This window comes from Limulus polyphemus, unplaced genomic scaffold (assembly GCF_000517525.1).
Source record: "Limulus polyphemus unplaced genomic scaffold, Limulus_polyphemus-2.1.2 Scaffold906, whole genome shotgun sequence".
NCBI lineage: Eukaryota > Metazoa > Arthropoda > Merostomata > Xiphosura > Limulidae > Limulus > Limulus polyphemus.
In genome coordinates this window covers 265,199-282,628 of record NW_013666516.1, presented here as the reverse complement: position 1 = coordinate 282,628, position 17,430 = coordinate 265,199, and the positions used below count along the sequence as shown (strand labels likewise).

Genomic DNA, 17,430 nt, shown 5'->3' with positions numbered 1-17,430 from the left:
ACAAGACAAGCTCAAACACGATCTAATTTCAAATAAAGCTTTGTTTGATTAAATGCTTTTTTATTTCTCGCATCACAGCTTTTATCTACTTACTGAATAATTTGCTGAAAAAAATACTGATCTATACATTTCAAATCTAAGTTTTCACTGTGCAACTCAACTAGTTTTTCTTATAAAGTGCAATTAAACCTTATAATATGGTTAAGGATCTGGCCAAATTATCTTCATCAGTTTCCAATAAAAGGTTGCTTATTTCTTTGTGTATCCAAAACTTGTTCTACAAAAACCTGACTGGTATTTAAGTCGCTTTACTTGTTGCATTTAAGTATTGTGCATCTCGCACCTTAATGTATCATTATTTTGTTTTTGATAATGGGCAGTTGAATTTCATTGTGCAGCACCCACAGTAGAGAAAGTATTGGAGTGTAATTGGGCAACACTGGAATCCATAAAAACTGTTTTTTAATCTCTATCAGTAGCATATTTGTCTACTGTTAAACCTGATTTTGATAAATGATCTAGTGATTTTTGTAAGCACACATTTGTAACAGTTCAATAGTCATTAAGTATTTATAAATCGAAGTTTGGGTATCCTGTCTTCAAGTTACATAAGTCACTTGAAACAGAATAAAATTACATGGCTTGTTTGCTATCTGCATTCTGTCCATCACAGGGAATCAACCCAGATTACTGCTGACCCATCCACTGGAGGGGTGGGGTCAGTTACGTACATATATAGAACTCCATCCTCACATCTGAAGCTCACCTATTAGTTACTTTCCAGTTGTAACAGAACTTGGGACAATCTTCTGATTTGACTTAAAACTGTATGGAATGGATGTACACGTATGAAAATAAAATTCATTTAACTTAAAAGCGTACTTAAACCTACAGAGCCAAGCACGATTACAGTAATTATGTCATTCTTAGGTCCACAGAAACATGACAATAAGATTGATAATAATAGTTTTGAAAATCATACTTTGTCACCTTTAGCATTATAGACTATTTTAGTCACCTCTGTATGATGCAGCCACAAATTTTAAGCAGATGAAATGCATTATATTAGCATCTTTTTATTAAGAAGGTTACTTAATGATGTTTCATCAAGCAATTTCAAATATTTAACACACACATTTTTGTTTATTAAGCCAGTAAGTTTACTACTACTAAACTGAAAACCTTATTTTACACATTCAACCACTATCTTCTCTGCAAATGTTTTCCATACACAAGTACATCATGATCTCACCTTTTAACTCTTCAATTAGTTTTGTGAATCGCCACGTTTGAAACATAAACCTAATTAACGTTTCAATGCATAACTTGTGTACTTCCTCTAAACTTTTGTAGTTTCATAATTCTTGCAGTCACTAAATTAATCACTTTATATTTAATATATTTAACTCAAATACAATGTAATATATTATAAAGGTTTAACTGTAAATAGTAATAATACTTTAACTACAGACATGGTGAAATAATTAATTCAACATGATAGTGATAACACTGGCAAGAATTTCATTTTTCAAGTTTAACTGGAGATACCAATCAATGAATAGTAATACACACACACACACACACACATACAAACAAACATTAAAAAAATCTGGCTACACCCCACATCTTAGCAGTACTCTTATTTCACGAGTCACTGACTTGAAAGTGACACTAAAACACACTCTTCTATGTGAAGTAGGCAATATATCATCATGCAACATGTGTTATGTACAAGTTTTTTATTTTCAGATCTTTCTGATAAACAACATGGTGTTGTAAGGAATTGGCTCACAAAGTCAGAGCGTTAAATCTATTTTACAGAGCTTCAAATAAAAGAAAAACTGTAGCAAAATATTAGAAAACATTTTTCAGTTTTAAACTAGTTTGTGTTCTCAGTTTCTAAAAAAGTGCATGCAAGAGAGAAACACTCTCTGAAAAATGAAGCACCGGCAGTCCAAACACTTACCAACAGTCTCACTACAATTAATGGCTTTCTGGGCCTGAGCTTTGGACCCTTCCTATAGCCAGAAACATAAATTCTATGTCTGACAAAAATTGGTAAGCTCTATGTTAAAAAAAACAAATTTTGAATATAAATCAATGTTAAACAAGATGTTCAGAGTTGCAATTCATAAACCTGTCTGTACCTTTTCTCTTTATAAAAACCCCACAAAATATATATATATATATATATAAAACAACAGAAGATATTAAAAAACACATTACTTTCTATTACTACATACACTTGGTCTTATATTGTTTAACAATGAGACTGCTGTCTTAGGACAAAAGACTTATGAAGGGCATTATCTGATATGTCCCTATGGTTTTAATTTTCTGTAAAAACTATCCATTCAATAACCAACACAACCCTTTTTTTCTGCTTAAAAAATGTAATATAAAATACTCTCTTTACTGAATTTACATTAAAAGAGAAATTAAACCAATATTATGCAGAAACTTAAGCTAACATATTTATACTTTTCAGACAAATGGTCATCTTATAGATTTTATCATTTGATACTATAGGCAGTATATAGAAAATTTAACTGAAGAAAAAATGAATGTGTAAAATAATTAATTTTAAAACTAATGCTCATGTTGCTCAGAATTTTAAAGTAAATTTTTTTAATGGTTTTTACATTATTTGCTTTTATGGTTACCAAAAGCTTATGAATGCCTGAAAAGTACTCTAAACTGTTTTACCACTTAGTGGTTATGTTTAAACAGATAAGTAATAAAACATCTTTATGTCACCAAGGAAACAACTGAGCAAACAAAATTACATACTAACACTATTTTTTAAACATAAATCTGAAAAAAAAACAAAAAAACTTGTCAAACCTGAGGAGTTTTATTTAATAATCTTAATCTTAGAAAGAGCTTTAAAAATCCATAAATCCCAAAAATAAGCAAGTCATTCTATTTTATTTAAGATGTGTTTGGAAAAAGAAACAGAATTAATTCATCAGTAACACAAGAAAAAAAAAGATAAACATATTTTTGAAAAATTACTAAAAAGTGTCTTGACTCATCATCAAGTGATCTTTTCATAAAAATTAAAATTCAACAATTTGGATGCCCTAGACTATTGGTTTCCTAACAGTTTTAATCACCGACAGCAACAGAACAAACTTCTCATTTGTGTGACACCTGGTGTCAAGATGCTGTCGTTTTTTTCTTTCTTTCAACGAACAGCTCATTATTTTGTTTGACATATTTCACTTTTAACACTCATACAAAGATGTACTATACATTTATTACACATTTCTTCTTCAGGAGTCATAATCATCTTCTTCTGTGCTTGTGTTGGTGTTATACGTGCATGTCGGTACCAACGCAGGACCACTTAGTCGTGGGGCAGTATTTCTAAGAGAGAAACCAAACCTTAAATTAGATGTCTGCAAAGATCATATTCTTGAAATACAGTGTTTAATTTTTTATCCAGAATTACATTTAAGTTCTTTTATATAAAAATTATTCTGAAATGCAACATATAAAACTTCCTAATTCTCAGGTTTTCTAAAAGTTACACCAAGCAAACAAATGTATATTACAATGGACAGACTACTTATTAAACACACCTATATACATGTTACATCACACTTAAAGGAAATACAAAGTCCTTATCTTACCATTTCATGTACATGACATATAAACCTTGTCAAATTGTACAATTATGTTAAAGATCAAGAAGTCTAACAATGCATGATGTACTTTTGTGTTAATACAATATGTTTAAAGTTTCATACCTGTGTTCTGTAATTTCTTTTTTTTTTGCTATCATTTCAAAGATATAAAACAATTCTTAAAGTGCCAAAAATCTGCAAATAGAAGTCTTTGCTTTCTACACCTGACTATGTCTTATGGCTTTCTAGAAATACAAAGTGCATGTTTATAACTTACCGTTTATCATACATACATTGGCAAATGTTGCAAGTTATTCTAAATGGATGCTGTTTGAACTTATATTAACAGATTAGGCAGTGCATGATTCAGAGGAGTTTGGTTTGAATTTTGTGCAAAGCTACACGAGGGCTATCTGCACTAGCCTTCCCTAATTTAGCAGTGAAAGACTAGAGGGAAAGCAGCTAGTCATCACCACCTACTGCCAACTCTATCACCAACAAATAGTGGGATTGTCCATCACATTATAACACCCCCACAGATGAAAGGGCAAGATGTTTGGTGGAATGGGAATTCAAACCAGCAACCCTCAGATTGAGAGATGAGCACCCTAACCACGTGGCCATGATCTAGAAGAGACTTACGTTATTTTGCTAGTTTATGAGAACTAATTAAATTTTACTCTCAAAAGTTGTTAAAATTTTCTAGTTATGAAATAAAACAAGATAATGACTCACAGATTGTTAACCCCATAACTTTCGGATTGGGTTATTACAGACTTCCTGCGGATAGGTACCATCCTCTGGTTATCAAAAGTGTTTTCACTACTTGCATCTTCAGAATCCTTAGAAGAGTACAGCAGAGAAATTTTGATGATGAATAATAAAGAAAAGTACTTTATAAATTAATATACTGCATCCCATCTCTCATTCTACTGATACACTTGGTGAAAATATAAAAATATCCACTTAGTTATTAATCTATTACACATAGGAGGTAGATTTTCAGTAAGTGATAGTAGTTGTTGTAAGTTATACCGTAATCTTTAACAACATTAAAAGTTTCTTTAAGCCTACGTCCATGATTAGGAGTCACAGTATGTATGTCACAGCCTTTTACAGAGTGCCATTCAACATATTCTATGTCATTTTACCATACATTGCCAATTTAGTGACAGTTCATGGTAGAGAAGATTAAACACCATATACAATATTACAAGGATACTGATACAAACTATAGATATGCATTTCAGGTCAAGCAAATGCAATATTCAAACTTTACTATTTGCTTCAATAGAAAACACTAAGGCTGATGTCTTTCAAGTGTTGTGTTTTTTGATTCTTTAATAAGTGTTTCAATATTCTCCCTATATGAATATCTTTCTTCAAAAAAAGGGGTTGTAACATTTTTCTCCAGCTTAATTCTAACCATTGCAGCATTGGTTGAAGATGTATGTTGCACCACGTCTTTATAAAAGTTAATAACACAGAGCTTGATAAAATAAAGTTCAAGCAATACACACACACACACAGCACTACAAATAGTTTTTTCATGCACAAAATAACAACAACAAAATTCACATCGATACTTTAAATACTTCGAAAGTATTGTCAAGTAACTTCTTTTAGTAACATAACTGATTTTTGGTGTACAACAGACTTGTACATTTTACTAAACGTCTGCCACATTTCACGTACAAACATGTAGTAAATTTGGAATTATAATTAATGTTCTTTCTTTGGTAGAAGGTCAGTCTAATAGTTCCTGTAATTGTATAAAAACTGTAAGGTATTTCTAAGAGAACTTCTGTAATCAAGCAAAAACTTTTGCAATAAGAAGCAATGTATCTTGAAAGATGTGTTGTATTTAAGTACATTGAACTGACATCTAAAAGATAGCCACAAGTTTATACAAACATGCAGGTTCAGGAAATGTTATGTAGAGAACAAAGTTAACAGGAACAGCAAAAGAAAACAAATAAATTAAATCTTTATTCACAAAAGTGTAATGTTTAATAAAAAACAGGTCAGCTTCTTATTCTGATATGATGTCTCAGTGGTTATTAGGATGAGAGTGGCTTTCTTAAAATCTACCCCAGTTAAGGACAGGAAGAATAATGTTATACTACACTTTAAAAGTAAACAAAAAAGGTCCTATTAAAGTATTCTATACTCCACAAATTACCTATATCAATGACAACTATTCCAAATGATATAATCAAAGGAGAGAACCCCAATCCAACTTGTCCAAGCATCTGTATCACCCCTTGTGATGGGCTTATCTCCACCCACCCCCCACAGGGAATAGAATCAGGATCAAACTGGTACAAGATTTCATACAATAATCATTTTCATATCTAACCTTTCAACACCTGGTCTACAAGGGTGTCATGAACATGAGCATAATATATACAGAAAAGTTTTAACAAACTAACTTACTATAGATATATCCTGAATTAGTTAAGAAAGGTTGAAATTATCAATTATTTAAACTGTAACGACTGTAATTAACTCTCAACCTACATTACATTATATTTTTGCTGAAATATGAAGGGTCAACTCCCCCTTCTGAAACAGTATTAATATCCTTAACAAAAACCAAACTCATTAGGGTGTTCCCAAAATATGAAGTGTATCACAATACAGCCTTCAAGTTATTCTGAGAGTAATAATGATTAAATTTGCCTAATGTAGATAAACAGGATGAACTTAATATACTAAAATATATTTTTCTACACTTCTATTAATAACCACATAAGTCTTACATTTTCTCTTTTATCTACAAGATACCTTAATATTTAAGAAAACAAGAATAGAAAAGTATCCTACTTCATCATCATTTTTGAGCTCTTCATCACTAGCTGTTTCAGAGTCCTCTGCTGTTGATTGACTTGGTCCTGCACTGTCCTCTCCAGTAGGCCTATTTCTTGGTCGACCTCTACAAAAGTACAACTGAATGGTCAATAGCTATAAGATATTCACAGACATAAGCAAGAAGTATATACCATACACCACATTGTTCAGGTGTTCATTCATGGAAAACCAACTGTTTATATGAAAAAGTACAAATTAATATTTCTTTTATAAGACATTTTTATTAGTCCTATTATATTTTTTTAAACACAACATTCTTTATCTTGTCCTAAATTAGGGATTTTCAAGAATCAGAAGAGTATATTACAATAGTAGTTCAACCACACTACATACACCCTATTCATTGCCAATGACAAATTTTGCTCTCCAGAACTCTTCAAGCTGACCGTGATACAACAAACATAGTAACAGTTAGAACACTATTTACATAAGCCATTTGTTACAACAACAATTGTTATGGTGTAAATTCCTTTTCCAAGCAGGCAATGGATATGGCAAACACAGAATGGTTGAAATAACATCATTATACACTCTTTTAGTTTGTGAAAATCTGTAAGGGACTAGATAAAGAATGTAATGTTAAAAATATAATAGGCCTAGTAATAATAATGTCTTACGACAAGAATAATTATTTATAATCATGCTTCACCAGCTTTGAAAAGGCATTCACACCATAACTAAAAGTACAAATGTTATAACAGTTAAAACAGGTTTCAAATCTAGTAACGTGTTTAGAAATTTTTCAAATATTATAATGAACTATACATTGAAATATTGTAGATGGTTTATATATCATGTGACAATAGCCTTTCAAAACTTGGTAAGGTTATTCTTTATGGATTAATACCAAAAATGTGGCTCTATTTTGCTGCAATAGTGTGAATGCTCTATATATTCAATACAAAAGACATGCACCCTATGAAACCTGAAGGTTTAAACATTCTGTATACAATTAAAACAAGTACTGAGGGACTACGTACATCTTATATGATCACACGTAATATAAATAATTAATCAGATCTAACATTAAACTTTACACTGATTAACAAAATATGTTTCATCACTTTCTCTACTAAGTACCCTGGATATCCAGCTGGGTAAGGACCTGAAGGATGAGGCTCAATACCACCACTTGTAGCCATTTCTTCTTCTATTTGAACATCAGGTACAGAAGCTACTAAATCTTTCAGAAAGTGAAGTTGTGGGTCAGCTATAATGCAGGCCTTTCTGCAAGAAAGAAAATGTTCTATTTTCTTAACCTTTTGATAAACATTAAGCACAACAAAGCAGATTCAAGCATATCCAAAATCCATAGGTTTTAATGAAACAATAAATTCAAACATTTCAAGTAAGAAAAACTGATACACCCTGTAATGTTACTAGTTAGTACATCAAATACATATAAACAGTGAACTAAATACATATTTTATGTCTCAGTACTTTATTTTGCCATGTGGAATCCCAATACAATAGATTAGGTTAAAATTAAAGAAGAGTTTATCACAGAATTTTTGTTAAACCTAGAAAAACCTAGTCTATTATGCTAGTTACTATAAACTTGAATTGGTCATTTCATCCAGCTTATTTAACATTTTGTTTAGCAATCAAAACTTAATACACATCAAGTCTTGTAATAGGGCTGACTGATTACACCATTTATGATAAAGACTGAGTATCTGTCAATAACAATGTGCTATATGATGGTAAACAATCTCATGTTCACAAATCTAATATAAAGAGCTGTGAGACTACACATGCACAAACATCAGAACCTGTAAGAAACTAAGAATGATATAGGTTCATATCAGAAAATTACTAATGAATACATAAAAAAGGAGAGTTCTAGTCTGGAAATAAAGATACAATGATCAAGTCATATTGACAAATTTTATTTAATTTTTACTCAATGCACTACAAATGTAAGCTAAAGTGACACACACACACACACATCTTTTGATAAAAAAATTACATAAATGAAATTAATATTCAGATAATACTGTTTGCATCTGAAATACAGTAAGATGTTAAAATTTTAGTGCATATATTCTGCTACTATATGTGAATAAGTTTAAGAAAATGTGCTGGATTTAGGTTTTGTTCAATCATATTATCAACTCACTTTAAATTTCAGAGTTCCTCAGAGTATTTGATATTTAATGGCATTAAAACAGACATTAGTAAATAATGGTGTAAAAAAAAGGTTGTTTTAAACTTAGCTGGTGCCATTAACTGTAAGAAAGCTTAACAGTTATCTAGCATAACTTGTTATTTGCAAGTCTAAACAACAATAACTCAAATACAATTCACACAAAACCTTCTGTGAAAAATACTGTTTAAGACCTTTCTTCCTTAAACAGTTCTTAACAGGAGAATATCAAGATACATAATAAATATTTTGTGCTGTTTCAGGAATTATAACAAACAATTTTACTTCTGGTAATTAATCACACAAACAGATGAAACAAGTGGTGTAATCTTGAACAACCACTTATTTGGGTGTTGTGTTCATTCAGTCTTGGGCTCCTTACCTTAGGAAGGAGATTGAATTGTTCAAAAGGATTCAAAAAAGAGCTATTAGGATGATATCCGCAATGGAAAGGCTGTGATATGATGACGACAGATTAAGATCTCTGAAATTGTTTTCTCTTGAAAAAAGAAGAGTCAGTGAAGATCTGATTGAGGTGTTTAACATTGTTAAGAGAATGAGTAGTGTTTGTGTATCATCTTTTTTTGTACTTAATGGTGATAAGTTTAGAACTAAGGGACACAAATATAAATCTTTAGAAGGTAGAAATCATCTTCAGCCAAGACATTTTATAATTAAGTATGGCAGTAATTAATAGTAGGGGTTGTGATGAAACAAAATGATGGCTACAAATCGCCTGTTTAAAAGCCACCTTTAAAATGTCTGAACATTAACAATGACTATATCATAGCATTGTCAGAGCAAAACTAAAGTTTATTGTACATATAAAACTGCCTGATGTACAGAAAAAATGACAAACCTTATTGCCCTAATTTTTTCACAGAACTCTTCCATCTGGAATCCCAATGATTTCTTTCTTCTACCGAAAAGGATACTAGCATGTGTATATATTTGTGTGTGTGTGTGTGTGTGTGTGTGTGTGTGTGTGTGTGTGTGTGTGTGTGTGTGTGTGTGTGTGTGTGTATATATACATATATATATAGTAAATAATTAAAACAGATGATGTGCTGCTTTGGGCATATAATGATATTTGAGGGTAGGTTGGTAGAAATCCTCATGAATAATAAAATCGAATCTGGTTTTTAATTCTAAAAACGTATTGAAACCAGAAAGTCAAAACTCAAAAACTGAGTTACTTAAAATTTAAAAAAAAATTATCCCTACTTTGGCTCAGACCAACATAATTAATGATTTATCAAAGTATCGATTAAAATTTTTAAATTTTAAGTAACTCAATTTTTGTAGTTTTGACTCCTGTTTCAATACTTTTTTTGTAGCATCAAAAACTGCTTTATTACTATAGCTAGCTAGGTTACGTATATATTGATCCCTACATGTCTTCATAAGATTTAAGTTTTTGTTATTATTATATTTGCTTTTTTTAACAGGGTGGTTGGCTTTTGGAATAGTTTACTTTGAGATATGGTGGATGCAGTAATTTTAATGGAAGGGTTGATAAATATTTAAATGATAATTTAGTGGATAGGACAGCCTATATGGACCAATAGATCAGTTGTTCTTAAATTGCAAGTTATGATAATATTTTCATGCACGTAGTATTAAAAGAAATTATGCAGAGCCCAAGGATGCTTTCACAATAAAATATTTTATGTTGAAATTTAACTTGTCAAATTTTTTCTGTCATTACAACTAAATATAAAAAGACACTTTTATGAAACTCCATAACTTGTAGTACTAAAAGCATCAAAGTGCAAAAGGTCCTGGCTACAGGTACAACTATCTGTTATGAAATTATATCTAACGAGATAATAAATTATTTATATCAGTGAAAATAAATAAATAAGAATTTTTAATGATTATAATTCATGCTGAATTATTCAGTTACAAAAATAAACTACTTGAAGCTACTTACAAATGTGAGGTGGTGAGAGTCTTAGCATTCCTGGACCGTGTAATATCACTGGTTCGTTTGACAAGAGATTCCACAAACAGTTCTAATGCCCTTGCTAACAACATTAAGTTCAAGAAAATTAAAACATAAGAAAAGGCACAGTGATAGAAGGCCATCAGCCTAACAAGGTCACCCTTAAACTGAGAAATATACTAAAAACTTTTATTATTATTAAATACAACTTTAACTTAATCTCTGTTGTATCCAAACACTTATCCAACAACAACAAAAATAATAAGATAATTAAAGCTAGCACTACAAATTACATCATCAAAACATTCCCCAAGTTTATCATTCTAACTGAAAATAAAATAAAAAGTTTACATCTGAATTGACTGTGAAATGGGCAGCAACTGCCTATTAGAGAAATACTTGTAAAAGTAATATATACACACTAATGACTATGCAATCTACTTATGCAACTCAAGTGTAGATGACATAGTTTCAAAAAACCTTCCACCTTTCATCTTCAGATCAGTTTGCGCAAGCTACTTCAAGCCTTATCTAGTATCCAGGTTGATTGAGATGGATGTGCTTTGATTATTTAGTTTGCATTTAGGCTTTAAAGAGTAATTCCATCAACTCTCTTTTAGAAGTTTGTATTTCTAATGTTTTCGTTCCACCACTCAAACAGACAATCCATAGGAGTGGAAGACTGAATACTGCTTATATTTCTAACAATTTTAACACCTTAATCAAGTTTCCCTAATTGTTCTGCACTGTGAAGGAAATAAGTTCAACATCCAAACATCTCCTCATTGCTCATACAAAGTATTATTTGTAATGCCTCTCACAGCCATTTTAAACATGTAGGCATTGTTCTTGTAGTGGTATGATTACAACTGAACAAAGTACTCTCCACAATAACTTTTCTTAAATTTAAAATTTCTGAAAACACAACTTAGAAATCTATTTTCATCACAGCCTAACACTTCAGATGGTTTATGGGTTTTATCAATGAACACACATAAATCTATATTCTTCTACAGCAACAGTATTTTTTTCTCCCAAGTAGTAAGTCCACTTTGAATTATCATGCCCCAAATGCACAGCATATAATATTAATAAAGGCTCCATCCAGCTGGGGCATGAAGAAGCTCTCTTATCAAATCAATGTGATCATGACAGGAATTTTGTCTGCACTTGACATGTTGTCAGCGAGCATGTTTAGTGACAATGTTCAAACCCATGATCTGCAGATCTCGAGTCAACTGCCTTAACTACCAGGCCATGCCAGGCAAGTGTGCAGTTTAACATTTCTCAAATTTAAAACTCAACTTCCACACACTGGTCCAATCAATAAGACAGTCATGATTTTTTAGATAAGAAAAGCATTCTCAATAAAATAGGCTCTTCCCACAATTTCAGTTTCCTCATTGAATTTAGGAAAATTACTGTTCAAGTTATCCAAATCAATAACTTAAATACCAAATGAAAAAGTCTCAAAGGATCCCAGTAGTCTAATCCTCCAAGAGTAATAGAAGGGTAATGAGTGATCTTACTAGCATCTACAAGACTAACCAGGGAATTAATAGGATAAAGACCTGATTTTTTTGTGCTGACAATAAAATGATAAGAAACCACAAGTTTATGATAAGGAAAAAGACAAGCTAGGCACCACTTAAGAATGTTTTTTTTTTGTTTTATTATCAGGGTAATTGACTGATAGAACGAGCTGCCATCAGCAATAGTGGAGGGCAGCACTTTACAAGAGTTTTAAGAATGAAACAATGATTTCCTGAAAAATAAAGGTTGGATTTAAATTTTTATTATTCTCAAAAGTGGGTGTGCAAGGGCCCAAATGGCCCTCATTTGTTGTCAGTAAGATATGTTGAAAAAAACAGGATACTCTCACCTAAAAAAGTGAAGATCTCCTCTGCCAAAATAACCTCCAACAAACTGGTAGAGCAAGAACACCCTTTTCTAAAATCATGTTCAAATAAAATGAAATACTAAAATCAACCCCTTTCTCTTTAACTAGTTCTTATCAATACACACAAGTACACACACCTGTGTATATATGTGTATACATTATTTTCTTTACACCAAGTAGTTAAAAAAAAACAAATCATGGAGTTTTAGTTATTGAAAAGCATCTTACTAGTGACAATTAGTATATTAACCCTTTTGTTCAACTGATTGCTTACTTAATGTGTAAATAATTCTGTATAAGTAATTATGCTATGAAGCATTTAAATACCAAAAACTACTTCCATATGTAGTAGTAATTTTAGCCTCCATGTACGTTGAACCAGTAGTTGGCTTTTCTTAAAAGGTTTTGATTGTAATTTCTATGGAATATGTACAATCCAAAGGACGTGTAATAAACCAGGAATGAAACAGGCTTCACCATGGTAGGCTGTTAATCATATTGAACCCATTATTACACTCATATCCCCCAAACCCTTGACTCCTAGAAAAGCATGGTACCAAAAATGTTTCAGAAGAATGTAGCATATAATTATTTTCTAGTCAGACAACAACAAAAAATGGAGTTTTTAAGGATACAAATAATAACTGGTGCTGCTGCTGCAACTTTCCCAACTTCCTCATCAGTCTGCATGATTTTCTTTATTCTTGCCTAAAAATACACAAGAAAGAGAAACACCTTACGATGTACAAACACACACACACACACATGCAGTATTGATAGAGTAAAGCTAACCTGTAACTTCAAAATTATTATGTAATTCCTTAGGAAAGATTGCCAAATTTTTTATTTTTAGCTAAGTGCAACCAAATGGTTAGCATGGAAGATTCTAAAACTGAGGTTCATGTCCTGTTGCTGCCAAAAAAACAAAACAAAAAAATCTATTCGCTCTGCACCTTTTCCATGCTGTGAATCCATTATATGAGTGATAGTCAAATCCCACTACATGATCCAACAAGAGTAGTCTAAAAGTTGGCATTGTTGACTAGAACTGGGTAATTAATTAAATTGATTTCCTTTAAGCATCAATTACATCTACGAGTGTCATTTAAAATAAACATTTAATTGAAATTATTATTATTAAATTGATTAATGGCACAAAAATAAACTAATGTTTCAGGTCATTATTGTTCAGATTATTACAACTATCCAAGTAATCAAAATATTTCCATTATTTTGATTAATTCAAGGTTGTTCAGTATAATTAATTAGTGCTATGACACATGAAAATAATCAAGTAATCAAAATTAGTGTTTCTGATTATTACTACTTTTGATTATTTCAACTATCCAAGTCTCATATGAGAATAATCAGTTAGTGAACCCAGCAATTAATTGAATCAGCAAATTCCCCTAGTTCCCAGCTAGTGCAGACAGCCGTAAGTAGCTTTGTGCTAATATCCCAAAAGAAAGGGATTTTTTTCTAGAAGCAATACTTGAATATGTCTATTGAATTTGATGAAATATTTTTAATTTTTACTAATATTATCATGAGTTAAAGACACATAGTAGCTCATTTACATTCAAATAACTTTTAACCATATAGTGACTAAACATTTAAATGAGTTTGAAAAAGGTTCTTTGCCATTGAACTTTTTTTTTTTGCAAAACCACTCACAGTGATCAAAATGTAAATATTTTCACAGAGATGGCTTATTATGTACCAGTAATAGGTACATATACAACCTGTTTAAGTTCACTGTCAACAGACACACACACGCAAAAAAGGCTAGTATACTGGAAATGTGATCCAATGATTTATTAATCTATAAAATGGTTACTGTTTTGAAAAATACTAAGTTGCACTGGTTCTGAAATGCCCTATACAAATAGCAGCTAATTAGTTTCTAGTAAACATCATGTATCTGGGAAACCATATACAAAGTTGTTCAATATTAGTGAAATCTAATTATAACTTAAAACTAAAAGAAGTGAAGAATGGAGTACTTTTTAAACCAAACTGAATTAGTGTTAATTATGAAAACAATATTGTCAGTGTCAATAGTCAATAGCGAGCATTCTTTGACTTTGAGTGTATTTAACATTTTTTCAAGACTGTTACAGTTTATTCAGTTTATAAATAAAATGATACTTACTTTATAATAATTTATTTACATTTTTTTTATATGTATAATAAAACAAAATTTAATTGTGAGGCTTCAAGACGCTGGAACTCGCTGCCAGACCAATACATTACTCATTAGTGTTACTAATACTACTTTTACTAATGTTAATGGTAACGTCTAAAAATTCTTCATCACTACTGAAGATTTTTGAGACATTTCCGTTAGCACTAGTAACAGTAGTACAATAGATGCACTCTTCCTTCTTACAGATTAGCAACAGTATTGAACAAGAAGTTGAATTATCCAGCATCCGATCCATTAGTGCAAAGGAAGTTACTGAAACTCTATATTCCTAGAATAAGGTTAATTAACGTAGATCATAAAAAAAAGTATACATTTAGCTTTCTAAATGTACAACTTAGATTATGTTAACTCCTTAGGCCTAATAATATATGTGTATAGTTTATTTTGACACTGACAAAGCACTTTCATATCATTTTCAGTCAAGAAAGGAAAGTGAAACAAAAATTACTTACAGGAGGAAATCTGGCGTTATACTTCTTCTTTTTGCTCGGCATTTTGTTTGTTCAGAAACAAATATTCTCACGCAAACTAGCCTAACATATGAAATGAACGAAACTTCACAATAATAAATACTAGTTCATCCAGAACGAACTAATCAACGTATGAGATAACACATTTATCCAATCCAAAATAATTTACCCAACATTAAATATGCAAAAAATGTAAATAAAATTTTAAATTAACGCAAATAATGCACACCTGTGCTAGTTAAAAAGTTGAGTTGAATAGAAATTTCAGAATCTTAAGCAACTGTAAGCCACTAAAATGTGATCTTTATTTTTAGATTAAATTAGACATTATAAACTTTGTTGGGACAAACATGCAAATACTTTCTCACATCGATATATGTATTTTTATATAGACAGGCGTTTGTGATATTTTTGTTTATAACGTACATAAAACCGACATTTTCCAACATTCAATCATAGTTATTATGCTACTGTTAATTTGCATAATATTTTTCAGCGCAAAATATTTTGTAATTATTGGAAGACAAACGTGTAATATTATTTAATTAAATAAGTTCTTTTCAGTCTGTCGCAGAAGACCCCCCTCCGGCGGCCCTAGGCGAGCTTGAGAGCTTAAATGCTAAAATTTGGGGTTCGATACCCGCGGCAGATGGCGCAAGTAGTTCTTTCTGTGGAGTTGCGCTGAAACAATAATAACACAGGCCTGCAATGGTTTTATTGTCTTGAAATTTTTACATGTTCTATAGTAATTCCTGTACGCTGAATCCGAAAATTATGTCCATTTTTCTCCATCACTTACAGATTATTCACAAAACGTTATATGTACTTTTAAATATGTAAATCCTTTTCAATGAGATCGGGTCACATTTTGTTATGCTTAAAATGTTGACAACCATTGTCTATAGATTTCTCTAGACCAATCGCGACGTGAGAGTTTTATCGCTCGTTCTAGAATCCAAACATAACAAACCTAATGATAAAAAATGTTCATTGTGGTAAACGAAATACTGATTTGATCTAAGTAAAAATGTTTTTTCTTCCCAATTTGTAAAAAAAAACCCTTACGTGATAGAAAAAGAAATTAATATTATATTCGAAATCTGCGTAGCTGAATTATATAAAAATCCGTTATTAAAACAAAAACAACTTCAATGAAGTTTAAATTCTCAGGCCTCTGTATTAAAACACAGGAGTGCTATGTTGCTGTATTTCTATTGTTTATTTGCTAGAACCAATACTAAAGTTTATGCTCAGTTGTTGAAGAATTAGTGTCATGGCAGGACATCTAAGTAATGGGAAGAAAAATTTATTATTCTGGAGGTACGGAAGAAAATTAGGACATATTTCTTAAATAATAATAATATTTATTTTATTCAAAGAGAGAATAATTTAACCATTTAGATGTAACTGCAAACAAAAAGTTTGAAGTATTCAACTGAATATTTAACTACCATAATAATAATAAAAGTTTTGGTATATATGATATCTATAAACAATTTTAATCTGTGAGAAGATACTAATTTTCCATAGTCTTTGGTGAAGTCTTGTTTGTAATATTGAAAGTAATTTTGGTTTCCTCACAACAAAAGATAATAATACACTGGGAAGAGTACAGTGATAGGTTTACTATAATAATACCTAATGTAATAACTGAGATAGTCATAAATTTCATCCTCCCATAATTTATAATATATCTTGAAAACTTGGTCAAATGTATTTAGGTAATTTTTTAAAAAAATTCATGCAAGTATACTGCATTTATAAATAAATAAGGACACGACCTCGGTGTCTTTTTAGCTAGTTATGGCCATGCATGTGTATGAGCCGCGTAGGGATGGGCGAGTCTATTTGAAGTGGTGGTCAGATATTTGTACAAATTGGTATGAGTTAGGAGTTTCTTCCTATAGATGTTACTTGGAATAGTTGGTATATTGCTGTGTTGGATATAAGGTCGGTCAAATTGACCTAGTCCATATAATGTTAGAGTAGAGAAAATAACATGTAAAATATAATTAATTATTATGTTTTACTGAGAAAAAATAACCAGGGTTCAGTGGTATGTTTGCGGAATTATAACGCTAAAAATTGGATTTCGATATCATTATAGGCACAACACAGATAGCCCATTGTGTAACTATGTGCTTAAGTACAATACAAAACTTGAAATTCATTTAGGAGGTTTTAGAAGTTATGAAAATAGTGTTACGTCTCTGGTCGTTTGTTAATTTTTTGTAGAAATTCTTTCCGAGAAACTTCAGTGATA

At 31.0% G+C, this 17,430-nt stretch overlaps 1 protein-coding gene across 1 annotated transcript; it reads right to left on the bottom strand.

Moving 5' to 3' along the window:
* Nucleotides 1–2,797: 2,797 nt before the first annotated feature.
* On the bottom strand, nt 2,798–15,394 carry LOC106461156 (dr1-associated corepressor-like). Its single transcript, XM_013920951.2, has 7 exons — nt 15,150–15,394; nt 13,127–13,199; nt 10,580–10,673; nt 7,581–7,727; nt 6,456–6,564; nt 4,365–4,471; nt 2,798–3,369 (listed from the first exon to the last, which is right to left on the bottom strand). Exons 1-7 carry the CDS (start codon nt 15,189–15,191, stop codon nt 3,276–3,278), a joined length of 666 nt encoding a protein of 221 aa, XP_013776405.1. The 5' UTR covers nt 15,192–15,394; the 3' UTR covers nt 2,798–3,275.
* Nucleotides 15,395–17,430: the final 2,036 nt, after the last annotated feature.